The following is a 27,781-nucleotide window of genomic DNA, read 5'->3' on the forward strand; positions in this document are numbered from 1 at the left end:
GAGAGAGAGAGAGAGAGAGAGAGAGAGAGAGAGAGAGAGAGAGAGGAGAGGAGAGACGGAGGGGGAGAGGAGGAGAGACAGAAGAGGAGAGCGGAGGAGGGGAGACAGGAGGGAGAGAGCTAGGAGAGAGAGAGAGAGAGAAAGAAAATTGTGTGTGTGTGTATGAGTATGTGAGAGAGAGAAAGAAAAGAGACAGAGGGAGGGGGAGAGGAGGAGAGACTGTGGGGAGAGAGAAAGAAAAGTGTGTGTGTGTGTGTTCAGGACAGAGTTTGTGTAAAACAGAGCCTTTGTAGATACCAGCACTAAGGGGGAGGGACATGGATAATTGACTGGGAAGGAGCAGCCGTATGGGTAGGAGAACCAAGAGAGCAATATCACGAAAATCTAGGGAGGAGAGTGTCTGTAGGAGGAGGGAGGTGGCAGATAGTCATCAGATGCTCCAGAGGAGTCAAGAAGAATGAGGACTGAGGAAAGCCCATTGACTTCAGTGATAAAGAGCAGCTTTGCAGAGAATGCTTCTCATGGAGTGCTGAGGTCAGGAGCCAGATTACAAGGGGTTGAGAATCAGGTTTCAGAATGATCTCAGCAGATTGGAATGCTGGACCCAAACCATCAAAGGGAACGTTTACAGGGATAAATGTAAAGTCCTGCATAACATTACAGCATGCCCAGTGCTCACGTGTAGTCTTGAGGCAGACATAGCTCGGTCGTTTCATTTGAGCACAAGCTTGCGATGAGCTTGTCTTCTGATGTGGCTGCTACCAAAATTCAACAGGGCCTTCTTTGCTTGTGCTAATCAAAACCTACTGTCCTGAGTAAGAAAGTGGAAAGCCTCTCTGGCCTATCCCCTGGCCAGAAAGCAAATGCAGCATTGTGTTCAGCTCTGAATGTCACGTTCTGAACAAAATATTGACCAGCTAGAGGGAGTCTAGAGGATGGTAACCTGGACAGAGAGGGAAGAAAAGATCATGTAACTATAAGGAAAGGTTCAAATTATCTAGATATGTAGATCTAGAAGGAACCTCCAAAGCTATGACTTAAAACTCATTTTACAGATGAAGAAACTGAGGAAACTCAGATCTGAAGAGGTTAAATGACTTTAACATAGGCCACACAGATAGTAAGTGAGAGACAGGATTTGAATCCAGTTCCTCTGATTCTAGAAGACAGCTGAGTGGCCCAGGAGATAGAGTACCCAGCCCAGAGTCAGAAAGACCTCAGTTCAAATTTGACCTCAGACACTTACTAGTTTTGTGACCCTGGACAAGTCACTTAACCCTGCTTGCCTCAGTTTCTCATCTGTAAAATGAGCCGGAGAAGGAAATGGCAAATACTCCAGTATCTTTGCCAAGAACACCCCAGTGGGGTCACGAAGAGTCCAACACGACTGAAACAGTTGAACAGCAGCAGCCTCTGATTCAAAAGCCAGTGTCCATTCCACTGTGCCACAAACGAATAGGGTCTTGAAGAACAGAGCTGTGGTCATGGGGGATGATCACTCTCCCAAGTAAGAGAAGAGCTGATCATGACAAAGGGAGAGGACTAATTTTGTGTGTGGCTGCAGAGGTCAGAATGGGATGATGGGTGGCAGTTGCCTGTAGGCAGATTTTTAGCTTAATAAAAGAAAGAACTTTCTAAAAACTGAAATTATCTAATAGTGGAATCAGCTACCTGGGAAGGTAGTGAGTTCCCTGTTATTAGAAGTGTTCAGTAAATCATATTTAGAAGAGAGACTAGAGATTTTCAAGTCTAGGGACCATGGACAGATTTCAGGAGCTGCTTGAACTTGGATGGGAACAAAATCACCCCTTTATTTTCACTGACCTCTGAAAACAGATCCTGAGCTGGGGTCCAGAGGCTTGCCAAAGCCTTTGGTAGCATGCCAAAGGAGTTAACAGCACAAAATGGTCAAGACCCCCTCTCTAGTCCAGCCTCTCACATGGCACAGGAATCTCTCTCTGACTGAATGGCCATTAAGGTTCTCACAGAGGACGAGTGACCTGAGCTGTAGTTGACCTGGCCTCTCATCCTTCCATATTTTTCCATCCATGAAATGGACCCTCTGCCCAGGGCTGAAATTACTGTGTGTGTGTGTGTGTGTGTGTGTGTGTGTGTGTGTGTGTCTGTCCATCCATCCATCTGTGTCTGTGTGTTTCCTTGTCCAGGCTTGAAGGTCCTTCTAAATATCCCTCTATTCTCAGGACCTATGTCATGACATTGTACTATAATGGCTTGGAGTTAGGAAAACATACTTCAGAACTTGGCTTCGATACTCATTGTACCGCCTTGAACAGTTCCCTTAACCTTTTGAACCTCAGTTTCTTCATCTAAAAAATGGGCACAGTAGTACTTCTGCTGCTTGGGCCTGCACTTCTCAGGGTGATTCTGGGGAATGTGCTTTATAAAGAGTGTGACCATCTAGAAAGGATGCAGGGAGCTGTGCTTATTGCTGGTGAAGTCTTCTTCCCTCCTTTCACCTGGCCTGGCCCCTGTCCTCAGAGTGTGTGTGTGTGTGTGTGTGTGTGTGTGTGTGTGTGTGTGTGTGTGTATGTGTGTGTGTGATGTTTTGGGATAGGAGGCTGTCAGGGGGTCCCTGACCCTCCTGAGCCAGCTGGCTGAACGGCCTTTTCCTGTTTACCTAGTCAGGGAAAGGGGACCGGATGGTGAGTCAAGCTGGGACTGCTCCTCTCTGCCAGGTCTGGGGAAGTGGAGGGGGGAGCCATTATTAAGCACCAGCTGTGTGTGCAGCTTAGCACTTGGCCTTCTCTCATTTTGACCCTTGGGGAGCTCAATTTAACTTTGGTCTCCAGTAGGACAGAACAGGGGGCTGGGCAATGCTTCCTTCCTGTAATTTGCTAGCCTTGCCTTGCCCTGGTAGATTGCCCCCTGCCCCCAGCCTTGGGAGTTGGGGGAGTCTGAGTGTGTGTACCTGTGCAGAGGGCTGGGAAAGGGGAGCAGAGAAGTCAGGGCTCGAGTGCACCCCCCAACTGCCATTAACTTTACCCCATTCTGTCTCCCCACTTACTGTGTCACTTCATTGTTCTTATTATCACTTAAGTCATTGTCATGTTATTACTCCCAGTCCCCCCACTCATCCAATTCAGTAAGCATTTATTAATCACCAACTGTATATGCAAATCCCCATGCTGTGCCCAAGGGAGAGAGGCAAAGGTTGGTACTCCGAACCTTTTAGTTGGGCATGATAAATATACAAATAATCTAATCTAAAACCATAGATGGCAAATGCATCAGAGAGGGGCAAAGTGCCCCCATGAGGCCCAAATTGGGTAAAAAAAAATTGGGGTCATTATTGACCGAGCAGATCAAGGAAGGCTGCATTAAAGAGGTGACATTTGAAATGGATTTATAAAGGCTGGCTAGGAATTTTTTATGGCGTGGGGAGGGCATTTCAACCACAGGGAACAGTTTTCAGCAGAGCTGGAGGAGATGGTTCATTCTGCAAGCATTTATTTTAAATACCTACTATGTGGTAGGCACTATGCTGCCATTGCTGATGAAAAAGAGCCTTAAAGACAGACTCCCATTTAACAGCGAGTGCCCTCATGCAGAGTTTAGGTCATATGGGGTTCCTTAAAAAAACCCTCTATTGCCCATTTGTAGGAAAGTACAGGGTATGTACCAGACCGCGTCTAGTAGTAGAAATATAAAAATAAACAACAAAGATTAGGTGGAGTCAGGATGTGCCTTGAATGCCAAGCAAAAACTTTGGGCTTTCTCTGGGAGGTCTTAGGAAGACACTGAAGATTTTTGAGCAAAAAGAGAGATGGGACTTCTGGGTGTTTTGAGTGTGCGTGCTGCCCTTGGTGCTGTAACCTTGGGCAAGTGAATTAAGCTTCCTGGGCCTCGGCTTCCTAAACTTCAGGATGAGGGGATTGGACTCGGCCTCTCAGGCCCCTTTCAGCTCCAGAGCTGTGATCCTTTGGACACCAAAGTGCCATTGGCATGAATTTTTATTGTATGAGGAAGATGATTCTGAGAAGTGTGAAGAATTGAATGGAGGGGGCAAAAAGTGGTGGTGGGGAAAATGGGCCCCAAGGCCCACAGGAGCAAATCTTTGTTGAGAGAGGGCTTGGTGCTGAGGAGGGGCAGAGACCACATAGAAGGCACCATCCCTGCCTGACCTCTAGAAGCTCCTGTGTTAACTGGGAAGGCAGGAGACAGTGACAAATCGTCTGACAGGGGTGTACAGAGAGCATGTGCTGATGGGTGCCCAGAGGCAGGGGAGACTCCTTCTAGCTGAGATGGGCCAGGAAGGCTTCATAGAGCAATGGGGGTTTGAAGAGGTGTAGAATTCAGATAGAAGTGGAGAGGAAAACTGAGGTGGAGGTTTGGGATCAGAGGGAGGGGAAGAGAGCATGAGCAAAGGCCCAGAGGTAGGAATGAGCATAGTACACAAAGGCCAGTGAGGATCCAGCCCCCTGCTCTGTCCCCAGGACAGCCAGGCTGAGGGAACTGGGAAGTCCTGAGACATTGCTGATCCTGGGCTAGATCTGAGCGGTGCAGGGAGGCCTCCCTGGGCAAGGCAGCTCAGACTAACCTGGTTTGGTTCTGTGTAATCCAGAGGAACTATTGTGGCTCTGCCTGAGGTGGGGCGTGGTGTGTGTGTGTTTCTGTGTGTGTGTGTCCATGCGTACACACAGCTTCCAGCTGCACAGGAACCTGGCCGAGGTGACTTGGGGCTGGGGTGGGGGATGTGGGAATCGCCGGATGGCGGCTGCTTCCCCTCGGTGTTTCCTACATTGATCGCTCCTTGTTCTCCTGGGGCCCTTTGCCTCACAGGATAGCCAGAATGAGCCCTGCCCTTCGGCCTGGCCCACAGCCTGGGGAAGTTGAACCCAGAGGAGGGAGGTTTCCCTCCCCCTTACCTCCACTTAATGGTTATGGTATCTTCCATGAATATACAGATGTATAAACACACAGACACAATGTGAATGTGTATTCAGGCTGCAGGCCTCTGACCTCCTTTGCAGTTTGACTTGGATTTCTTGGGCTGGGACCGAGCTGTGGATGGTGGCTGTGAAGAGGAATGCCAGGGCAGTGCAACCATGGGTCTTGGATGGTGGGGCATAAGTTCTTGGGGGGAAAGGTCAGCTCCTGGGCGTTGGGTTCTTCCCATGGTGTCCAGTACAGAGTTGTGTACTCAGTGGACCTTGGTCCGTAATTGTAGAAATGTTGGAAATGATCCCCAAGCATCCCTCAGGGACTTCTGGACATTTACCCAAGGCTTTCCATGTTCTGGCTGAATTCCATTCCCTGCCCTGGCTATCCTGGGCTTCCCTACACATCCTGTCCACAGTACCAGGATTTTTCCTTTCTCTTTACATACTCCCCCTGCCCCCTCAACCCTGCACCGTCCACCCTGCTCTCCGCCTCTCTGATTGTCTGGCACTGCTGTCTGTCAGGGCCCAGCTCCAGCCACATCTCCTGTCCCCTGGGACGCTGGCAGGCAGTCCTTATCGATCAGTCCTTGTATCTGACAGCACTCAGCGTCTTTGCCACATACTTAGCTCTTGCTTACATCCTGTTTTGAGCTCTCTAATTGTTTCCCGGGTGTGAGTCTTGTCTGCCCAACAAGGAAGCTCCTTGATACTTTGTAAGCCATCAAGCTTGTTCTGAGCAACCATGTACAACGGCATGAGGCCTGGGACTGGCCAGCAGGACAAATTTTAGCAAGCGTTTCCTGGGTGCCAAGCACTGTGCTAAGCCTTGGGGGTACAGAGAAAGACAGTAACAGTCTGTGGGCAAAGGCAGCTTAGTGTAGTCTAAGAAGTCTTGGATTCGAAGTGAGAGGACCCAGGTTCAAATCCCAGCTCAGCTGTGAGCGGCTATCTAGGTAACTAAAGGCAAGATATCTCACTCTTTGGGCCTACTGTTTTGTAAAATGAGAAATAAATCTGAATTTAGATGTTCTGTTAAGGTGCCTTCTAGGCCTCGATGTGATGGCCACTGTCTTTACCTTCTATTGTATTACATCTCTTTTTAAAATTAATTTTATTTTTAATTTATGTAATAAAACAAGCATTTCTGTAACACAGTATAATAAAAAAGATGATTGCACAGGAAACTGCAAATCTGTTTTGTGCAACTTTCTATTCCTTTTAAATATATAATAAAGTTATCATGTGAATTTCTTTCCCCCCCTCCTCCCGCCCTAGTGATCACTACCATTAGACACAAATGTGTGTATGTATATAGATAATCATTCTAAAATCATTCTGTACTTACTCCTGCTTGTCAGTTCTTTCTCTGGATGCAGGTAGTATCTTTTGTCATATGCCCTTTATAGTTAATTTGGAATTTGTAATAGTAAATATAACTTATTCACTCAAAGTTCTTAAAACAATATTGCTGTTACTGTATACCACGTTCTCTTGTTTCTGTTCACTTCACTCTCTATTTTGTGCAAGTTTTTCCATGTTTTCTAAAATAATTGAGCTCATCATTTCTTTTTTTTTCTGTGATATCACCTTTATTCTTTATAATTAATTTTTAGTTTTAGTTTTCAGCATTCACTTCCATAAGATTTTGAATTTTAAATTTTCTCCTTCTCCCTCTCCTATCCCTTCCCCAAGACAATGTGCAATCTGATATAGGCTCTACATATACATTCACATTAAATATATTTTCACATTAGTTGTGATGCAGAGAAGAATAAGAACCAATGGGAGGAACCATGAGAAAGAAAGAAACAAAACAATAGAAAAAGAGAGCAGATAGTATGCATCCATCTGCATTCAGACCCCAAAGTTCTTTCTTTGGATATGGATAGCATTTTCCAGAGCTCATCGTTTTTTACAGCACAGTAGTATTTTTTTTTTGAGGGCAATTGGGGTTAAGTGACTTGCCCAGGGTCACATGGCTAGTTTTTATGTTAAGTGTCTGAAGCCAGATTTGAACTCAGGTCCTCCTGACTCTAGGGCTGGTGCTCTATTCACTGTACCCCCTAGCCGCCCCAGCACAGTAGTGTTCTATCACAATCATATACCACACTTGTTTAGCTATTCCCTAATTGATGGACATCCCTGAAATTTCCAGTTCTTTGTCATCACAAAGAGAGTTGCTATATGCATTTTAGAACATATAGGTTCTTTTCCTTTTCCCCTATTCATCTCTGGAAATAGACCTACATCATGAGATTCTTTCCTCTCCAGCAACATCTAACTTGAGTCCAGGATCACACTGGGACACATAAACTCTTTTGTTTTCAAAATTTCTTTGGAATTTAAAAACAAATTGTGAACTTAACAAACACCAAATATAATGAGCATTTCCATATTATAGAACAACAATAACAAAAAAGAATATGGTGCATAGAAACTTAGGGCTGGAAGGGCCCTTGGAGACCATTTACTTCACCCCTCTTCCCCCTTGCTGCATGGGGACTTGCTCAAGGTGGCAGAGAGAATTAGTGGGGGGCCTGGGAGTTTTAACTCAGTTCTCCTGATTTCCATTTTTAGGGCCCTTTTCACTAAATCATATGGTCTCCCTTAGCTTCTTGGTTGGTTGGTTGTTGGGTCAGTAGATTTGGGGACATTGTGTGAAATGGTTGCTTGTTTGGGGCTGTTTGGTTTGCCGAGGGGGGCTGCCCCAAGGCTTCTGTAAACATTTTTCAGGCTAGGGTGTCTAGGGTGTTGTCGGCCCTGGCTTTTGATGTGCTCTGAGCATGAGGGCACATTCAAGCACGATGGGTCATTCTGGCCCTGTGGCTTTGCATGTCACTAGACTGTCAGTATGACTTACCACAGGTAGGGAGCTCAGCCTGGGCTGAAGAAAAAAAGCCTCGGCTCTGAGGAGATAGTGGGAAGTGGTTCAGGCCCGGAGGGAGTGGGAGAGAGCTGTGGCTGGCACAGGCCAATAGCTGGGAGGGGAAATTACCAAGACCAGGGCTTTGTACCTGTTGGGTCACCGCAGTGTAGACTGCCATCCTTCCCAGATGCTGAGAGCTTTGACTCCTAAAATATGTATATTTATTTTTCCTTTTTCTTCTCTTTTTTTTTTTTTTTGCTTAAAAAAAAAGATGCTATTTTCAGTTAGGTTTGTGGGGTAGAAGGAAACACCATCCGAAACCTAAGGTGGGACTAACTAGTTGCCAGTACCTCCCCTCTTCCGCTGGGGCCCATAACTTCCCACGAGAGGGAGAGAGAGAGTGTGGTATGCCTGTATGTAGGTATATGTGTGTTTGTAGCTGGGGATGTATGTGAATGTAACTAGGAGTGCTGTGTGTGTGTGTGTGTGTGTGTGTGCGCGCGCATGGCCATATCTGCTTATAGATATGTGTCTCTGTTAGGGCAAATGACTTTAGGAGAGACTCCAGGATAGTATTTCTTATTGTCTGCTAGAGCTAGTGAGAAAATGCATTTTTAGAAATAGCATCTCCCATGAGGAAATGCATATCCCTCCCTCTGGACAGGTAGGAAACTGGGGTGTTGGTTGGTTTTTCTTCGTTATAAGGTCAGCCTCACTTCGTGGGAAGCAGCAGCCCGTACGTAGAAGTGGCGTTCCTTTTGTGTGGGTTGGACTAGATGACTCCTGAGGTCACTTCCACCCCTCAAATTCTGTGATTCTCTGGGTATATTAAAAAACTACTATGATATAAATACAAAAGGCATCAGTTAAACTTTAATTTAAAAAAAATAACTAGCATTCATCTTTCTCTCCCTCACCCCTCAGGGGATTCATGGATTGATTCTTAGGGTGTCAATGACTCTTGCCGGATATGTATTTGTACTTTGTTTTTCCATAGAATCTAAACCTTACTGGATTATCCAGAGGGCTGTACTTTCTGTTAAGAATCCCATCTTCGTTTGGACTTTGTGCAGTTATGTCTTCCTTGACAGTGTTGAACACCTTTGGCAACTATCCATCTCCTTGTTTTATGCCTCACTTGATATTCTTAATCAGAGTATTGTGGAACAACGTTATTTCTGTGGTCACATCTATCAAGGAGTCTCATATGATCTTAACATTGCCTGGGGGCCACTTTGGGGTTGAATGAGAGCCTTTTACATTCTCATGTTTTGTTCTGCAGAGTCCAACTGCTTTCTTTGTAATAAGTAAATATGCCAGGACCTTGTATTATCTTTATGCCTCTCAGTCAGTTGTCTGGCTGTGATGATGTGGTCTGTAATAGACATTCAACTACAAAAACTTGCCTATTTACTTCTCATGTATATTTGCATTAAGGAAACCTTTGATGACCATTCTCATGAAGATTTTATAGAGCCGAGAAAGTAGGTATGTGGATTGTTACTTACTGCTGTCATCTTGGTTACCCTTTATTTGGGGTAATAATAGAGTCCACATGCTTTTTTTGTTCTTTGAGATCTCTTAAGTATTTTGGAAATTGATGCCTGTGAATGGCTTTTCATTTGTGCCACCTAGCAAGGGTTTCAACTCTGTCAGGTCTAGCTTTTTTCCTGACCTAATTTTTTAAAGTATTTCCTCTTAGCATGCCAAGTGTCCAGGTGCTTTAGTCCCAGATGTGATGGTATGTGTTCTTTTATGTCAAATTCAAGCTCATTATGTCCAGAACAGAACCCAGGATTTCCCCTACTAGTTGAACTCTTCTTACAGACTTCACTCTCTTCATGGAGGACACTGTTATCCTGCCAGTCATCCAGTTTGCAACCTTGGTGTCGCCTTGAGCCCAGGGGCCTTGAGACCAGCATGGCTTTCAGTCCAGTGCCCTCAGTCACTAGTGGGGTAATAACCCCTCCAGAAATGCCTCCTGGCAGTTGTTCCTTCTGGTGCCACAGCCACACTTATTGAAGACCTGGGGGGGCAAGTATTTAGCACCAGAGTTCTTGGCACCATCAAATGGTTCAACATCAGAAACAGATGCATTTTTATTGGTGGAGATGGCATTAAAGGAAAGGCATTGGCATCTTCTTTGTGATGTGCCCTGAGGACCTTGGGACCTTTCCATCCTACGTGTGGCATAAGCGTTGTCGTCTCCTCCATTAGTCCTTTTTATTTGTATCTCTGCCACTCATCTCAGTGCTTTGCAAATAGTAAGTACTGGGCAAGTCACTTCACCCTGTTTTGCTCAGTTTCCTCATCTGTAAATAATGAACTGGAGAAGGAAATGGCAAACCACCCCAGTATCTTTGCCAAGAAAACCCCAAATGGAGTCACGGAGAGTCAGGCACAACCTCAAAACAACTTGACAACACCAACAGAACTTGGTGAATGTTTTTTCATTCATTTAATCCTCAGCTCTTCATTTTCACTCACCTTGCTTATCCAGTAAGTTGCCGACTTGCCATTTCTCTTTCCACATCTTTTTTTTTTTTTTTTGCTTTTTGGAGGGCAGTTGGAGTTGTGACTTGCCCAAAGTCACATGGCTAGTAAGTGTGTCAAGTGTCTGTGCACAGATTTGAACTCAGGTCCTCCTGACTCCAGGGCCGGTGCTCTATTCACTGAGCCACCTAGCTGCCCCGTATATCCATCTCTTTTCTTGCACTCATATGGTCACTACCTTACTTCAAATCGTTATCATCTCTTACTTGGACTATTCAGTAATCTTCTAATGGGTCTCCCGGCCTCAGAGCTCTCTCCACTCTAGTCTATCCTCCTCTCAGCTGTCAGAGTGATTTTCCTAAAGTACAGGTTGGATCATGGTACTCCTGCTGGAATTATTTGGTCAACTCCAATAGCTCCATGTTACCTCCAGGATCAATTAAAAACTTGTCTTTCTGGTATTTAAAACCCTTTGCAACTTGGTCCTAAAACTACCTTTCTAGCTTTGTTACACATTCCTTACAGGGTCAGAGTATTTGAGAGTTGGGAATGGACTTTGATGGCCATCTATTCCAACCCGTACCTGAAAGGAATTGCTACTATAATATCCTCAACCATTAGTCACCCAGTTCCTGCTTGGAGAAATCCAGGGAGGGAAAACTCATTATCTCTTCAGGCAACCTGCTCAACTTTCAAACAGGTCTAATTGTTGGGATGCTTTTCCTGACATCAAGCTTATTATACCTCTTTGCATCTTCTACCCACTGTTCCTGGCTTGCCCTCTGCAGGCACACAGAACAAGCCCAGTCACTCTATTACATGACAACTCTTCAGAAACTTGGAGACAACTAGAATCTCAACCCCCCTCTCTACCCCTTTTCCACCGTTTTGTCTTCTTCAATGATCCTTATAGAACATAGACTTAAGACCCTTCACCATCCTGATTGCCCTTCTGAATACTCTCCAGTTAATCAATGCCCTTTTTAAACTGTGGTACCCAAAACTGAGCACACTACCCCTCATGAGGTCACACAGATGCAGAATGCAATGGGACTCTCTTGTTTCTAGAAGTTCTGTGACTTGGTGCAGCTCACGACTGACAGCTTCTTCTCCTTGCTGTATCACACTGTTGACTCAGATTGAGCTTGTGGTCCACTAAAGCCTCTAAATATTTTTCAGAACATCTACTATCTAACTCTACCTTCTCCATCGTATGCTTGTGAAATTGATTTTTTGGACCTAAGCAGAAGACTTTGCATTTATTTCTATTGAATCCCATCTTACTAAATTTAGCCCACTCCTTTGGCTTGTCAAGATCTCTTTACATCTTAACTGCCATCCTGTGTGTTAGCTGTCCTTGTTAACTGTGTGTCATCTCAAGATTTGATGAGCATGCTATCTGTGTCATTTACTCAAGTCACCGATCGCATCATTGGAGCAAACACATGCTAACTCATCGTAACCACCACTTCTCCTTTCCAGAGGTTCATCAAACATCTTTTCATCACTTGTTTTAGAATTTCTATAGGAACTGAAGTCAAGCTCCCTGCCTTGTAACTTGTAGACACTTTTCTGTTCCTCCTTCTTGAAGATCAGAACCTTTGCCCTTCTTCAGTCTTGCGGCACATTGTCCGTTTTCCCTGGTTTTTCAGATATCACTGCTGGAGGCTCAGCAGTCATATCTGCTGGTTCTTGAAGTCCTAGAGAATGTAGGACAAATGACCCGAACTCATCCAAGGCATCTTGTTGTTTATCTCGGGTGTCAACTTTCTGTTATTTTTGTTCTATCGTTTCTAGTCCAGGCCTGCCTGACAATCATGGTAGTCCCCTTCCAGTCAGAAACAATGCCCACAGACCTCCCATGATCAACTTGTTCAGTGGCTACCAACTTAATCTCCTTTTTGCTTGCTGATAATTGCTGTGCACGTTAGAATTCAAGAATATCAGAACTGGAAAAGACCCATTAAGGTCATCAAGTCCAGCCCCCTCATTTCATTTTATTTTTAGATTAAAATTTTATTAATGCCTTTTGTTTTTACATCAGTCATTTCTAGATGGACATTATACCCTTTCCACCCCCCTCCTCTCGAATGAGCCTTCTTTTGTAAAAAAGCTAAGCCAAACAAAGGGAGTGACCATGGCCACTGTGTGTGACATTCTGTACACGTAGCCCCCCACCTCTCCAGCACCAGTTTTGGGCTTTATTTGAGTGGTTTTTTTTTCATCGTGTAGATTATTTTCTTGGTTCTACTTACTTCACTCTGCATCAGTTCATAGAATATTATCCATGTTGCTCAGAAACCCTCACATTTGTCACTTCCTAGGCTGTAATGATATTCCATTATTTTCATACACCACAGTTTCTTCAACTGTTTTCCAGTTGATGGGTATCTGCTTTGTTTCTAGTTTTTTTTTGCTAGAAGAAAGTGTGCTGTTGTGAAGGTTTAGCTCTATATGGAACCTTTCTTTTTTGTCTTTGAACTCCTTGTAAATCATTTTACAGAAAAGGAATCTGAGGTCCTGAAAATCTAAGATACTTGTCCAGAATATGGCCTTTTGACTGAGTCCAAGTTTTATATAACAAATCCTTTTATTAAGGAGATTGGTTCTATGAAGTTTGGATTCAGTTAGAGGGCTACACGTGAGGACCTAGAAGGCCACAGGTTCCCTACCCCTTTACTTGTCTGAGGTCACATGGCAGCATCACAAGTGCGAATCCTCCAATCCCAACCCTTTGCCTGAGCTCTGATAGGAGCTGGGATATGCATGTCCAGGAGCTAACCATCGCTACCCTATCCTGGCTGGCTTGGGATTGTTTTACAACTTGCTTGTCCTGATGCTTTTGTTGTGTGCCTTGAGCTAGTGCACCTGGGATCTCTGACATGGGCAGGAAAGCATCTGTAGAGAAGTGATAGACCAAATGGTCAGAGGCAGATACATGTTTTTGTGGACCATACATGATTATGTATATTTGTTTTGAAGATTTTCTTTTTTTTCTCCTTGAGAGGGAGAGAAAATAAATTCTTACTAATTGAAAAAAAATTCATCTAAGAAAAGGAAAGTGGCCATAGAACCCCCTTGTGATTGGAAAAAGCCCACCATGATTTTTAACACAGTGTATGTGTGGTTCATGGTGGAGGCCAGTGTGTCTGTGGCACTTGACTGGGGAAGGGTAGCAGTGGTCACTGTATCCATTGCCTCTGGTGTAGGATTATCTTAAGAATGACTTCTGGATCCCAGAACTGTGGAACTTGGATTTAGTTTAGTGGGTCACTAGTACATGGTGTGGGTCAGCCTTTTTCTAGTTCATGTTATGGGTCATGAAGTCCGTAGTTCTTGGAATGGCACCATATGTCTTGATAGCTTGTTGCTAGGTTCTTCTGTTCCTTCCCCTGGAAGAGGAGTTAATTGGGTCATTGTGCTATGGGAAACTAGAAGGGGGCTGGGAGGTGGGCAGGATGTGGGTTTGAGGTACCAGGGGCCTCATGCCCTCCCCCAGGCCCAGCTTGCAGTTCTGAGGAGAATATGCTTCCTTCCTGTTGGGGCTGAGACTGAACCCCATTTCCCCCTGGAGGAGGGAGGCTGGTCCAGGGGGATTTTCTTTTACTTCTTGGCATGACGAAAGCTCTTTGGAATGGGATCTGACAAGAGGGAATGTCACATGGGTTTGAGGGAGTGAGGGTCTTCAAGGAGTTGCTGCATCTGAGAGGGTTCCCGCCCTGGGAAATCGGGATCTCTGAGTCCTGTTGTGGTTTTCTTCCTTTTCTGCTCTGTGTAAACCTCAGTTTCCTCATCTATGGAACGGAGAAAATTGTTGCCTTCTCCCCATTTTCTGGAGATGGAGATGAAAATGAGGTGGCAGGTAATATGTCTGGGCTCAGTGATACTAATTCTCAAAAGTTCTCAAATGTCGAGTAAACAGAGATTTGTGGCTCTGTTTTAAAAACACATGCATAACCTGTATCAGATTGCTTGCCTTCTCAATAAGGGAGGTGGGGAGCGAGGGAATTTGGAACAGAATTTGGACAAAGAAAAAACATTCATTACACTTTGCTTTTTTTTTAATTTAAATTTTCAAAAATTTTATTTTTTATTAGAAATTGAATAGTAAACATCAGTATAAACAACTAAACTTGCTCAGTAACTGTGTACATTTAAAGCATTTCCATAAAGTGTCCTAACACTTTTTCACTCCCTTCCAGGATGCTAAGTCCCCTATCAATATTCTTCAACCATTCATTCTCAGTGACTTTTTCTTGTGTGATTACAATTAAGTGAACTCCATTATTCTGGTTCTCCTTTTTCATTTTCCATTATTTCAGAAAAAATCTTAACTGGATTTCTTTGTTTTCCTCATAATTGCCCTCATTTGCTTCATAGTATTCCATCATTTCATTAATGTACCACAATTTGAACATTCCCCTATTAGTACACACTTAGATTTCTTCCAGTTTTTTTGTAATTACATATAATGCTTCTGTGAAGTCTTTGAGCAGATAGTTCTTTTTTATCTTGTTTTTGATAACACTGATAAATATATTCCCGGCAGTGACATCATGTTTTGAAGGTGTGATTATTTTTGTAACTTTTGCTGCATACCCCCCGGATTGCTTTTCTGATTCTACAAGCTGTCCATCCTGTTATCATTGAATGGGTGTACCTGTTTATTTAAAACTGAACTAGCATCAAGTTTTTAATTCTATTTGCCAGTGTGATGTGGTGTGGTAAATAGAGAGCTGCCTTGAAACCAGGAAGGTAGGGGTTTAAGATCTGCCTGTGGAACATACTGACTGTGTGACCTTAGTGAAGTCACTTATCTCAGTGCTCAGGGCAACTCTGTAAAGCTCTTAAAGTTGAAGAGAATGTGCCGGCTCTATGGGAGGAGGGAGCTTCTTCATTGTTCCCTATATCAAGGAAATCATGGGTTCCTTCCTCTTGCCTGTTTGGTGGCACCTCCATGTTGTTTCTGAGTAGTAGGTGAGGCTGAGTATTCTTATGGTGTTTCTTCTTTGGAAAGTCATCCATATCAATTGACCATTAATCCATTGTGGAGGTGGAATCATTTTAATTTTTGGTAAAGTGAAGAGCCTTTGGTACCACCTTCTATATACCCTTCTCTGTCAGCCAAGTTTGCTGTAAGTGAAGCAGGCCTGAATACCAATGGATTACTAACAATCTCTCTTACATCATAACACGGAGAGAAGGAGGCAGGAGAAGAACTGAAGGGTGCAGTGGTGGGGGCCTGGACTTGCTTAGACTTACTGCGTGACCTTTTCTAAGTCTCAGTGTTCCTCAGGTATAAAATTGGGTTTGATAATCTTTTCCCTAGCCTACCTCCTGGGTATATGATGTGGCAGACACTCACGACTCACAGGGTTTCTCTATAGCTGAACTAGCATTTAATTTTTTTTTAAGTATTTTATTTTCCCCAATTACATATAAAAACAATTTTTAACATTCATTTTAAAAATTGTTCCAAATTCTCTCCCTCCCTCCCCACCTCCCTTATTGTGAAGGCAAGCAATTTGATACAGGTTATATGTGTGTAGTCACAGCATTGAATTTTTAATTATTTTTGCCAATTTTCTGGGTTATGAGATGTGGTGAACTTGAAATGTCTTAGATATGGGAGTCTTTATTGCCCAGGGCATCAAGGAAGATGCCCTCCAGTGACTTCATTTGGGCTGGAGGGAGGATCGTTCTGTCCGAGGGCAAGGAAGGGTCTTGGGTCCAGGTGGCTGGTGGGCTCCTTCTGCCTCCTTTTGTGTTGGTTACAGCGTGCAGGGAGGGTTTGCAGACCTCTGGGCCGCCCAAACGTTCCTGTATGGGGGAGGAGGAGCAAGGTTTGCACAAAAAGGGTGGTTTTCTGTTTCAAGGGTGTTAAGTAGTGGTTTCACTTTGAGTGAGTTGGGAGTTAACACTAAATGTCTCCTTCTGCCCTTTGAAGTTGCCCTCAGCAGAGGCTGGACCTTTCTCCCTTTCTATCTCCACCCATCTGGTCCCTCTGCTTGATTTCCTCTCCACTCAATCCAGACCCCTGTCTGCCCTCCTGGTGTGCCTGCTTTTAAAAATTGTTATTGTTGTCACTAACAACTCCTATTTACATAGGGCTTTGAGGTGGCCGAGGGCTTTCTCCGCTGAGAAATGGGAATTCGCATTTCTGTGGGGCTGAAGGGTTAATAGTTTATTTTTTACTGTCGCCTGTGAAGTAGGTTGTGCAGAGATTGTTTACTCACATCTTTCATGTGGGGAAACTTGTTCATAAAGGAGGACTGATTTATCCAAGGTCACTCTCAGCCAGTAAACAGCAGAGGCCAGATTCAAATTCGAATCTTCTGACTTCCATTCCAGGGCTCATTCACAGTACTAGTGGGGTGAGGGAGTGATTGATGGTTTGAGGTCCTGGAGGAGACAGGAATCAAAGGGGATCAAGAGAACATGGAGGTTGGGGGGACAGAAGAGGGCTGCTGAGGAGCTGGAGGGCCAGCTAGTCCTCTGAGAATGAAGGGAAGGAGGAAAGGATAAAGAGGGGAACAGTCTGCAAGAGCTTTTCAGATGGGGAGAGAGGTTAAAGGGATGACCTACATCTTTTCAATAAAGTGGAAATCCACAGAAAGTGGGAGCATGGGAGTTTGGACTTGACTTTGAAGAGAGAGAGAGGGTAAATTATTTACCACAGGGGCTGCTTGGAATGTGATTGGGAATGAACAAGAGGCAGATAAGGATTGTTGCTGTGAGGGCCCAGCCTGGGGAGAGAGGAAGAATTTGGAACAGCCCCAGCTGCTTCAGAGTAGAGAGAATGGGGCGGGGTGGGCGATACCTGGGACTGACCTTGGGAAACAGCATTATAGGATCAGAGGCTGAGAACTGGAAGGGACCTCAGAGGCTCGTATTTTACAGAACAGGAAACTGAGGTCCAGGGCGGTAGTAAGTGCAGAGCTTGGCCTTCTGTGTTGGCTCCTGTGACTCTTAAATCTGGTGTTCTTTCTGCCGTACTACACTGCCTGCCCCTCACTAGGCTGAGTACAGAGGCATGTGAAACCAAATGGCTCTTGGAGTGGAGGGAGGATGGAGAGAGAGAGAGGGCTGGCAGGGGAGAGTTGAAAAGATCCTTCAGTATAATGAAAAGCTTTGTAACAGTTGTTCAGTCATGTCCAACTTTTCATGACTCCATGGATTGTACTGTCTATGGAGTTTTCTTGGCAAAGATACTGGTTTGCCATTTCCTTCTCCAGTTGATTAAGGCTGAGGTTAAGTGACTTGCCCAAGGTCACACAGCTAGTAAGTATCTGAGGCTGGATTTGAACTCGGGTCTTCTTGACTCTAGGCTCAGTGCTCTAGCCACCTAGCTACCTCACTGCCTCCTAGGCAAACAGAAGTTAAGTGATTTACTGAAGGTCACATAGCTAGTAAGGGTCTGAGGACAGATTTGAACTCAGGTCTTATTGACCCCTGGTCCAGTGTTCTGTCCACTGAGCCTTATGCTGCCTCTTTGGTAACTATCAGGGCTCTCTAAAACTGGAATGGACTGCTTTCGGTGAACTCCCTGTCATGGGAAGTATTTGAACCAAAGGTAAAGACCTGCCTCTGATGAGAAATGGATTTCTGCATGTGGGTTGAGTTAGATAATAAGAGCCATCATTTATATAGTGCTTTAAGGTTTAAAAAGCACTTTACATATACTATCTCTTTTCATCTGAGAGGTAAATGCTATGAGTACCCCCGATTTATAGATGAGGGAAATGAGGCAGACAGTTTAAGTGACTTACCCAAGGTCACGCAGCTAGTAAGTATCTGAGGCAGGATTTGAATTCTTCATGGTTCTGGGTTCAGTGCTCTATCCACTGTGCCACCTGGCTGCCTCTATGGTCCCGTCCTATAATTCAGTAAACATTTATTAAATGATACCCCATGTGTATTTTCTTTAAGAGTTTTTGATCACAGGTTGCTCTTAGGGCAAACAGTGGATTCTCCAAGTGTGAGTCAGGAGAAAAAAGAGATTAGACCAAGAAAGATCAGGGGCTTAAGATCTTGGGTTATAGCCTTTCCCAGGGAGGCCCCTGTGTGACCAACATGCCTAATGGGGAATAGCAGTGGGAGAGGATCTGGGGTTCCTCATCATACTTCTAGCAACTGGATGTTCTCTGGGGAGGCCTCACCCTGACCTTCATTCCTTTACACATTACCATCTGTGCTCCTGTTCCCCTGGCAATCTCTCTCTGTTCTTTCCATTAGCAGCTGGGTCAGGGCCCCTGTTCTCTCATACACTCAGAAAGTCTTCATGTTCAGACCCATTTGGTGTTCAGAGAATTTCTCAAAGAAAGAGGCCTGTGGTAGGACAGAGAACAGCACTGACTGAGTCGTGTCCCCATCTTGAATCCAGGCCTGCTAACTGCCCCGTCCTTCTCTGTTCATGGGTTTTTGGGTCTTCTACTTCTGGTCTCAGGCAAGAGGGGGCAGCGGGCTGAGGGGGCAATGCAGAAAAGAAGAGCCCGTCCTTGCTGGGGGCATGGTTGGGCCCTCCTGTTGACTGAAATTGGTTTACTGTTCAACCCATTTTAGAGCTCAGTTTGACCCTTTCTCCAGGGCCACCCCTTTGGGTAACTCTGGGATGAAGGTTCTGGGAAGCCTTAGTAGTGCTATTATCTGGGGAGTGCCAAGAAGTCACCCCCCCAACCCGCTATGAGCATCTCCCTCTAGAAATTTCCAAAATTCTACCAGTAAAGTGTCATTCCCATGGGGGTCAGCTTTGCTTTCTCCAGGGTCTTCTTTTAAAGGCAAGCCCAACCCTAGGAGGAAGCTGACACTCTTAGGGTGATTGGATTTCTCGGCAATTTTTTCTTCCTCCCTGTGGGAAGGCAGGCACTGAGGGGAGGCCTAGCCCCGGCTGGCCTCCTCAGAGCTCCCTTAGCTCAGAGGACAAATCTTCTTTCTCTTACATGTTTATGAGGCATATTTATAGCCTCTATGGTGTTTGCCTCCTACCTGAGGTTTGGGTGGGGTGGATTGGGCTCGCTCTCCTTGGCCGCTGACTGCCTCCCACCAAACCAGAAGCTGGTGTAGAGCAAAAGAGTGGATGTGTTGGGGGACATTTGTAGCTCCTCATACTCAGCCCTCTCTTGTATAGCAAGAAATCACCCCTTCCCCATCCTCCCACCCTCCACCCCCAGCCCAAACACCACACAGAATCATAACTATTGGTTGGGGTTTGTTGTTCAGAAGTACCTTGTGTTGAGAAAAAATGACTCACAAAGTGTCACTCCCTTTGCCCTTCTCCCTCAGTTTTTCCCAGGCATCTCTTCACCTGACTCTGCTTCCTAGGCATCTGAAGGAGGGAGGGTCAGGTCATGGGTAGACATCAAGGGTCACCATGGCTACCTCTTAGCACTGGGAGAAGCTCCTGAGCCCCAGAATTCTTGGAGAGTCTCCTTTGTTTCGTCGTTGGACCCAGTCATGGCCAGGCTTTGTGTTGGTTTGGGCCTGAGAACCCAGGAGGAATGCTTGGTTCTGCTTTTTCAAGCAGTCTGAGCTCCAGGGCTGGAAGGGAACTTGGAGGTCATTCAGTTTAATCTTTCTCTTATAGAGAGGGAAACTGAGGCCCAGAGAAAAAAGGGGTTTGCCTGAATACATTATAAGTAGCAAGGTCAGGATTTGAATTTAACTCTTCAGACTCAATAGTCATTATTCTTTTTACCAGGCTGTGCCAAACAGGGGGAGAGGGGTGCTTTTGGTAGGGGTTATAATTAACAATGATCTTTTGTTTGTTGATTTTTTTGTCTTTGCTTTAAAAAAAAAGATGGCTTTGTATTTTTTTTTTCTACATAACCTTCATTTTTTAACATATCCTTCCTCCCTCTGTTCAGTAAAGCCATTCCTGATACCAAAAAAAGAAAAAAGGCAGGTTAGCAAAATAAACAATTTGGCCAAGTCTGACAGTCTGTACAGTACCACACACCCATAGTCCCCCACCTCTTTAGAGAAGGGAGGGACGTGCATTTTCTCAGCTCTTTTCTGGGGTCAAGTGTACAATGGCCTTTAAAGAATTTTCTATTGATATCTTGTTTTTATATCACCAAAATTTCCTTCTGTGGCCCTCAAACTTTTCTCCCAGCTATCCCATATAACAAAGTCTGTTGTTTTTTAAGAAAAAACAAAAAGAGGAAGAAGAGGAAAAAACATTAGCTAAATTGGTCAATTATTAAAAAAAAAATCTGAGTTTGTGCATATTCTACACCCATGGACTCCCCACCTCTGTAAAGGAACGGGGAGGAGGTGCATAATGAGATCATTTCTACATCACCTCCTACACACTCAAAACTCATTCCAACCTCTGTGCCTTTGCTCATGCAGTTACTTCCACTGGGAACACTTCTCCTCACCTCCAACCACACTGCACCTGTCCTTCCAGGCTCATTTTGTAGAATCAAAGAGGTTTGGGAGTTGGAAAGAGCCTTCACGTTATCTGGTTCAGACTCCCCCTGCCCCATGAAGGAAGCCCCTTGGAATACCTATAAGTTGTCATCTGCTAGATAAATAGAGAAGATAAGTAAAAAGATGTTGTGGCTAGAAGATGATAGGTCAGGGACCTCGGTTTTACTGTTGCCACTTGCTGCCTTTCTTTGTGACTGGTCTTGAGCAACTTCTGGCTTGCTCCAAAGCTGTGATCCTACAACACCTTCAGTGGGGGGGGGGGCCCTGTTTATGTCCCTCACAAAGAAACCCATGCTTTTAGGACAGCTCTGCTCATTGTACCACTCTATGACTGGTCTCTTCTCAAAACTCAGACTTTCTGAGAGTTGGGAGGAACCTCAGAGTTAGTCCATTTGGGGGGCCTCGAGGCTGCAGGTTCCTTACCCCTGATCTAGTCCAATCACTTCTTGGTCAAGAAGCTCCTCTCTGCCATCCCTAATAAGTGGTCATTCCAGCCCCTACTTGGAGAACTTCTCTGATGGGGAACTCACTACTTCCCACAGCATCTCCTTCTACTTATGGACACCTCGGTTGTTATTGGCTTCTGTGTACCTTCCCTGTTACTCCCAATTCTGCCCCCTGGGGTCAAGCTGAATGGTCCTCTAATCACTTTTTTTTTTCATGTGGAAAATCCCTAGTTTCCTTTGTCTGTTCCTCATGTGGCCTGGTGCCATATAGTATTTAGAACCAAAATGTTTAGTGCTAAATGTCATAGTATGGGGACAGTGAGGTGGTGGAGTGGATAGAGCACTGGTCCTGGAGTCAGGTGAGACTGAGTTCAACTCCAGCCTCAGACACTGACAAGCTTTGTCATCCTGGGCAAGTCACTTAACCCCAAATGTCATAGTATGTGTAAGGCCTATCCCTTTTACTAGAATAGGGGCTTTTGGATAGCAGTGAATGTCTCTGTTTCACTTATAGCTCCTAGCATAGAGATAGACTTGTGGAAGGGTGGAGGAAGAGGGGAGAGACTTAAGTAAAAATGCTTGGTGGGGATCCTAGGATCATGAATTTATGGCCAGTGGGGACCTCAGAGGTGTTCTGGTCCACCCCTTTCACTTTACAAGTGAAGACATTGAGACCCAGAGAGGAGAGGTGACTTCCCCAAGGTCACACAGGTGGTCAGGAGCAGAGGAGAAGCTCCAGGCCTGGTTCTAGATCCCAGATTCTTTCTAATTTGCCCCACCAGCTCCTGGCTAGAGGCAGAACAGTTGAAGGTTTCTCAGTGTAATAGCTTTCTGGACTGACTCGACTCTTCCTTTTCCATAGTTGATATTCGTGAAATCAAAGAGATCCGCCCTGGGAAGACCTCTCGTGACTTTGACCGTTACCAGGAGGACCCGGCCTTCCGGCCCGACCAGTCCCATTGCTTTGTCATCCTGTATGGCATGGAATTCCGCCTGAAAACTCTGAGTCTGCAAGGTGTGGGGCTGGGAGAGCCTGGAGGGAGGGGGAGAGGGATGGGGGCATCTGGGGCAGCCACAGCCCGAGGTCACCCTGCTTTTCCCTTTGTCCCACAGCCACGTCAGAGGATGAAGTGAACATGTGGATCAAAGGTTTGAACTGGCTTGTGACCGACACTATCCAGGCTGCCACACCACTACAGATAGAGAGGTACGGTCCCTCCCAGCCTCTGGCCAGCTGTCTCCTTGGTGTCCAAGGGTGGGGGAGGATGTTAGGGATGGACATGGGGCAGGTTTCTTCCCTGTAAGAAAGATGTGGGATTCACCTGTGTCTTGATGGTGACCCTGTCACCTGATCAAGCCAGATGGTCTCAGGTCCTCCATGCAGAGACCCATCTCAAGCTGTGTACTTTATCTTAGGTGGCTCCGGAAGCAGTTTTACTCAGTAGATAGGAATCGGGAAGACAGGTAAGTGTGGGGCCCAGGGATTGTGATGTTGTAAGGGAAGGTGGGTGACCTAGCTCCTTGCCAAAGCCTGTGTTTGGGGAGCAGGGGGCTGTGGTGCTTATACCCAGTGAGCTCTGTTCGTCCAAAGCTGAAGTCATGGTGCAGACTTTATCTGCCTGGGGGTCATTGACGCTTGCTTAAGCCATCTCTCTGTTATCCCTGGGCAGTGAGCCTTCCCAGAACAGAAGGAACTTCCTTGCCATGGGCAGTAAGAACATCATTGTACAATGTACCCCTGGGACCTCCTGACCGTCTGGTTTTATTAAAATGTTCTGCTGATAAGATCACCTGTAGGAGCTGGAGGGCAGACGCAGATGCCCCACCCAGACCTTTTCTGTAGCAAATTAATGAATGAAAATAAATGGTATGAATCTTAAAGGGATGGGATGTGTCACACAATTTAGTTTAAAAAGAATTTATTAGGCACCTACTAAGTGCAAGGAATTGGGGATAGACAGAATTAACTGTCTCTTCCATATTACTGCTCCCTTTTCCCCCAATACACATACACACTTATACACATGTATACACATGCACACATATTCAATTCTTCCCCCTCCTAGCTCCTAAATCTCTGTATGTAGTTTATCTTTTTCTTTTATATATATTTCTCCCCCCCCCCCAATTACATGTTAAAACAATTTTTAACTTTTTTTTCTTTTTGGAGAAGGGAGGGCTGGGCAATTGGGGTTAAGTGACTTGCCCAAGGTCACACAGCTAGTAAGTGTTAAGTGTCTGAGGCTGGATTTGAACTCAGGTCCTCCTGACTCCAGGGTCAGTGCTCTATTCACTGTGCCACCTAGCCACCCCTAATTTTTACATTTTTAAAAAAGTTTTGAGTTCCCAGTTCTTTCACTTTCCCCTCTCTCCTCCCTGAGACAGTACACAATCAGATAAAAGTTGTACCTGTTCACCTGTATGTAGTTTAGTTTAGCTTAGGAGTCTAAATGAATGTTGGTAGAGATGTTTAAAGTGGCAATTTGAAAGGTGATTAAGAACTTAGATCTTTGCTCCTTGGGGCCGTTCCTCTCTCATCTAAAGAATGAGGGAATCCGAGTAGGTGTTCTGTGCAGTAGGCCAGCTGTGACATTCTGTGCTTTGTGTCCCCAGCCCTTCCCAGCTCTGACAGTCAGTGATTTTATGTTCCCTTGCCCCGCATCCAGTCAGGCCCTCCTGTTCCTGGCCCTGGTTTGGAGCCTTGTTAACCTAGCCCTGGGGCGGGGGGTGTAGATCTGGTGGTGGATCTGTGGAATGGGCACACAGGCTTATTGACCACAGGGTGACTGATGAGGGGAGTGTCTTTGTCGTCTTTGTCGCCTCAGGATTTCTGCCAAGGATCTTAAGAACATGCTGTCCCAGGTCAACTACCGAGTTCCCAACATGCGGTTCCTGAGGGAACGGTTGACGGTAAGGGCTGTCTCCCAGTGCATTCGTGTCTGAATAGTACTGGCAGCAGCATGGAGCCCAGGGGTTCAGAATCCGCTCTGGAGGAGAAGTTAATGGTCGGGGTTGGTGCACACGTTCCAAGTGCCCTCCCCAAGAGGAGCCTCGGATGAGGAGGGAGGGGGGGAGGCCGGGCTCTCTCTTGAGCTTCCCTTTGTCTCCCCCTCCCCTGGTACCCTCTGACCTCGGGTTCCCCTGGGCCGGCCCTCGGCTTCTGCTTCATCAGGACCTGGAGCAGCGGAGTGGGGACATCACCTACGGACAGTTCGCACAGCTCTACCGGAGCCTCATGTTTAGCGCCCAGAAAACGGTAAGGACCACGCTGCTTCCAGGCACCCCCTCCCCACTCACCGGCAGCCGTGTGTCTGCGGAGCTCCCTCCTGACCCCCTCACTCACGTATGAGTGTACCCCCGCGCCCTGCAGCCTTGAAGGCTGCCTCCATTCTGTTGATTTCCATAAACATTTATTGAGTGTTTACTGAGGGGGGAAAGGAAGGGGCTGAGCATTTATTAAGTGCTTACTGTGTGTCAGGCCCTGTGCTAAGCACTTTATGAACACCATTTTGTGTGATCCTCAGCAGACAGTCTGTGATAATAATAGTTAGCATTTGTATAGTGTTTAAAATTTGGAATGTGGTTACAGATACCTCATTTAATGCTCACAATAATCCTGGGGGGTAGGTGCTATTATGATCCCCAAACTGAGGCAGACAGAGGTTAAGTGACTTGCCTAGGGTCACATAGCTAGGAAGTGTTGGAGGCAGGATTTGAATTCAAGTTTTCCTGACTCCCGGCCTAGGGCTCACCAATTAGTTGCCATATTAGTATAGGAAAGATATTGTATTTGAAGCCATCATACTCCTAACTGGCCTACATGTTACTGTGGGCAAAGCACTCAGCCTCCGTTTTCTCATCTCTTAAGATGTGGGTGTTGTTCTAGCTCTTCTTTTGGGTTCCACCCCCAATTCCTAGGGCATCTGTGAGCCCCATCTCCAATCCCCTTCTGATTTGGCTCTGTCTCCCACAGATGGACCTTCCTTTCCTGGAAGCTGGCACCCTGAGGTTTGTGGGGCTGGGGTGACTTCCTTCCCTTCCCCTCGACCCCTCTCCTTCTGGTGTGGTGGGCTTGGGCGGGGGACAGTTGGGGGGAGGGATGAAATCATTCATAGCATTAAGATTCTCCTTGGGGCCCTGGATGCTAAATGGCTTCCCAAGGGAGGAGGGACACTGCTTTATAGGTCCTGTACATAGCTGTGGACAGTACATGATGTAGACAGAATACTGCATTTGGATTCAGAGGATCTGGATTCAAACCCTGCTTCTGTCGCTCAATATATGACCTTGGGCAAGTCACATTCATCCTTCTGGGCCTTAATTTCCCCCTCTTTAAAATGAGGTGCTTAGTCTAGATCTCTGTGGTCCCTTTCTGTTCTAAATTCTATGATTCTGTGAGCTGCCCTGGTTGCAGTGGGCTGAGACCCTAACCTCTCCTTCCCTTTTTCCTGTTTCCAGGGGCGGGGATCGGCCAGAGCTCTGCAGAGTGTCCCTGTCTGAGTTTCAGCAGTTTCTCCTGGAGTATCAGGGGGTATGGTCCCAAGGTGGGGGGAGCTGGGGGACGGAGAGGGTCTTCCTCCCAGAGGACTTAAGTCTAAGAGAAATGACTGAGCTTGACCTAACTAGGGGATTGACACATTCTCTGTGGCAGGCCAGGGTGGAGGAAAGGGTAGAGGCTGTAGCTGTAGTGTGGCCCTACGTTTTTTTGCTTTTTGGTGGGGGGAGGGGAGGGCAATTGGGGTTAAGTGACTCGCTCAAGGTCACACAGCTAGGGGTGTGTGTGTGTGTGTGTGTGTGTGTGTGTGTGTGTTAAGTGTCTGAGGCTAGACTTGAACTCTGGTCCTCCTGACTCCAGGGCCTGTGCTCTTTTCATTGCGCCACCTAGTCGCCCCAGTGTGGCCCCACTTTTGAGGGTTTTAGGAATGAGGTGAGTGGAAATGGGTGTCTGGAGGATGGCAAAACTGGGAAGGGGCTTTGGGTCTCCCACCATCCTCATAGGTTGCTGCCAAGGCCCTAGGACAGATTGTGGACTGGGTTGGGAGGCCTGAGGCTCTTTGCATCTGATGCCGGTCCCTTTCCCTGCAGGAGCTGTGGGCCACTGACAGACTCCAGGTACAGGAGTTCATGCTCAGCTTCCTCCAAGACCCTCTTCGGGAGATTGAGGAGCCTTACTTCTTCCTGGATGAGGTGAGGCCCTCACAGAATCTAAGGGGACCTCACAGGGCATCTAGGCCGACTGCCTGCCCACTTCAGGAATCTTCTCTGCGGCATCCCCAGTGAATGATCATCCAGTCTTGGCTTCAGTACCTTCCATGACAGAGAACTCCCTATCTCCCAAGGAAATAAATCCATTTGATAGCTCTAATGCTATTAGCAAGTTCTTTCTTATATGGACTGAAAGTCAGCCCCCTGTAGCTTTTCCTTGTGTATTCTAGTTAAGAGTTATGATAGCTACCTTTTATATAATGCTCTAAAGTTTGTAAAACACTTTAGAAATATCCTTTCATTTTATCCTCACAACATTCTGGGAGTTAGAACTATTATCTTCATTTTATAGATGAGGAAACTGAGACAAAGGTTTTAACAACTTGTTCCACAGCGAGTCAGGGTCTGAGGCTGGGTTTGAACTTAAATTGTCTTGAATCCAAGTCTGGAGCTCTGTCCTCTAGCTGCCTGGTGGTGCCTTTGAGGGTTGGGTTGAACAAAGAGAGATTCACTCTTTCACATGAGAACCAAAACATACTCAGTACTTTCAGTTGCCAGTCAGGCCCAGGGCTCTTGCTCAGACTGGGTTTCTGTAAAGTTGGAAGCTGGAGGAAGAGAGACATTGGGACTACACAGATAGGAAGGGGCTGGGGCTGAGGGGAGTGGTCTCTTCCCCAAGGTGAAGTCACTTTAGCCTGTGGCTGGCCTGGGCTTACCCAGTAGTGCCTTGACCTGCCACACTTGATACTGGGAATTATAAGCCCAGATCCTCCTGGAGCTAGCATTCAGACTGCTGGGAATTCAATTTCTTTCCCCATCTGTTTTGGGGCAGTTTGTTACCTTCCTGTTTTCCAAAGAGAATAACATCTGGAACTCCCAGTTGGATTCAGTGTGTGTGGACACCATGAACAATCCCCTGTCTCAGTATTGGATCTCTTCCTCCCACAACACGTGAGGACCTGTGGGCTGATGGATGGGAGGTCCCCAGGCTTGTTCTCTTCTCCCTTCTTCCCAGCATCACTTTCCCCCTTATCTTTGCCCTGGGAGGAGAGGAACTCAGGAGGAAGCTGGGTGATGGGCTGAGGGGAGGAGGGTCTGCCCACTTGTTTGACCTGACTACCCCCAACCCAAATTCCATCCATGAATAATAGGTACCTGACTGGGGACCAGTTTTCCAGTGAGTCCTCCTTGGAGGCCTATGCACGATGTCTTCGTATGGGCTGTCGATGCATCGAGTGTGAGTCGGGGGCAGGGAGGAGTTGTGGGACTGGAGGGAGCGTTATAGTTGGTAGTATCTGGGACCATAGTGAAGGGAGTGGAAAGATACCTTCACTTTGGGTCCACCTGGACTGAACCACCATTATCTCTACTCTTGACTCTTGAAGTGGACTGTTGGGATGGACCAGATGGGATGCCTGTCATTTACCATGGACACACCC

The 27,781-nt window shown here is 46.1% G+C and overlaps 1 protein-coding gene across 1 annotated transcript in view; it reads left to right on the forward strand.

Annotated features, from left to right (window-relative positions):
• PLCG1 (phospholipase C gamma 1) overlaps positions 1–27,781 on the forward strand; it is a 59,206-nt gene that overhangs the window by 19,971 nt on the left and 11,454 nt on the right. Inside the window, exons 4-14 of the mRNA XM_069063593.1 lie at positions 22,000–22,152; positions 22,251–22,344; positions 22,554–22,601; positions 23,963–24,047; positions 24,310–24,393; positions 25,111–25,145; positions 25,596–25,668; positions 26,223–26,324; positions 27,175–27,293; positions 27,494–27,579; positions 27,728–27,781. The exon at positions 27,728–27,781 is cut by the window's right edge and continues 5 nt beyond it. Of these exons, the coding sequence (XP_068919694.1) occupies positions 22,000–22,152; positions 22,251–22,344; positions 22,554–22,601; positions 23,963–24,047; positions 24,310–24,393; positions 25,111–25,145; positions 25,596–25,668; positions 26,223–26,324; positions 27,175–27,293; positions 27,494–27,579; positions 27,728–27,781 (933 nt within the window). The remainder of the gene's footprint in view (positions 1–21,999; positions 22,153–22,250; positions 22,345–22,553; positions 22,602–23,962; positions 24,048–24,309; positions 24,394–25,110; positions 25,146–25,595; positions 25,669–26,222; positions 26,325–27,174; positions 27,294–27,493; positions 27,580–27,727) is intronic.

Source organism: Petaurus breviceps, unplaced genomic scaffold, assembly GCF_028583685.1.
Source record: "Petaurus breviceps papuanus isolate PSGF00001 unplaced genomic scaffold, PetGlider_PUasm1.0 90591, whole genome shotgun sequence".
Taxonomy (NCBI): domain Eukaryota; kingdom Metazoa; phylum Chordata; class Mammalia; order Diprotodontia; family Petauridae; genus Petaurus; species Petaurus breviceps.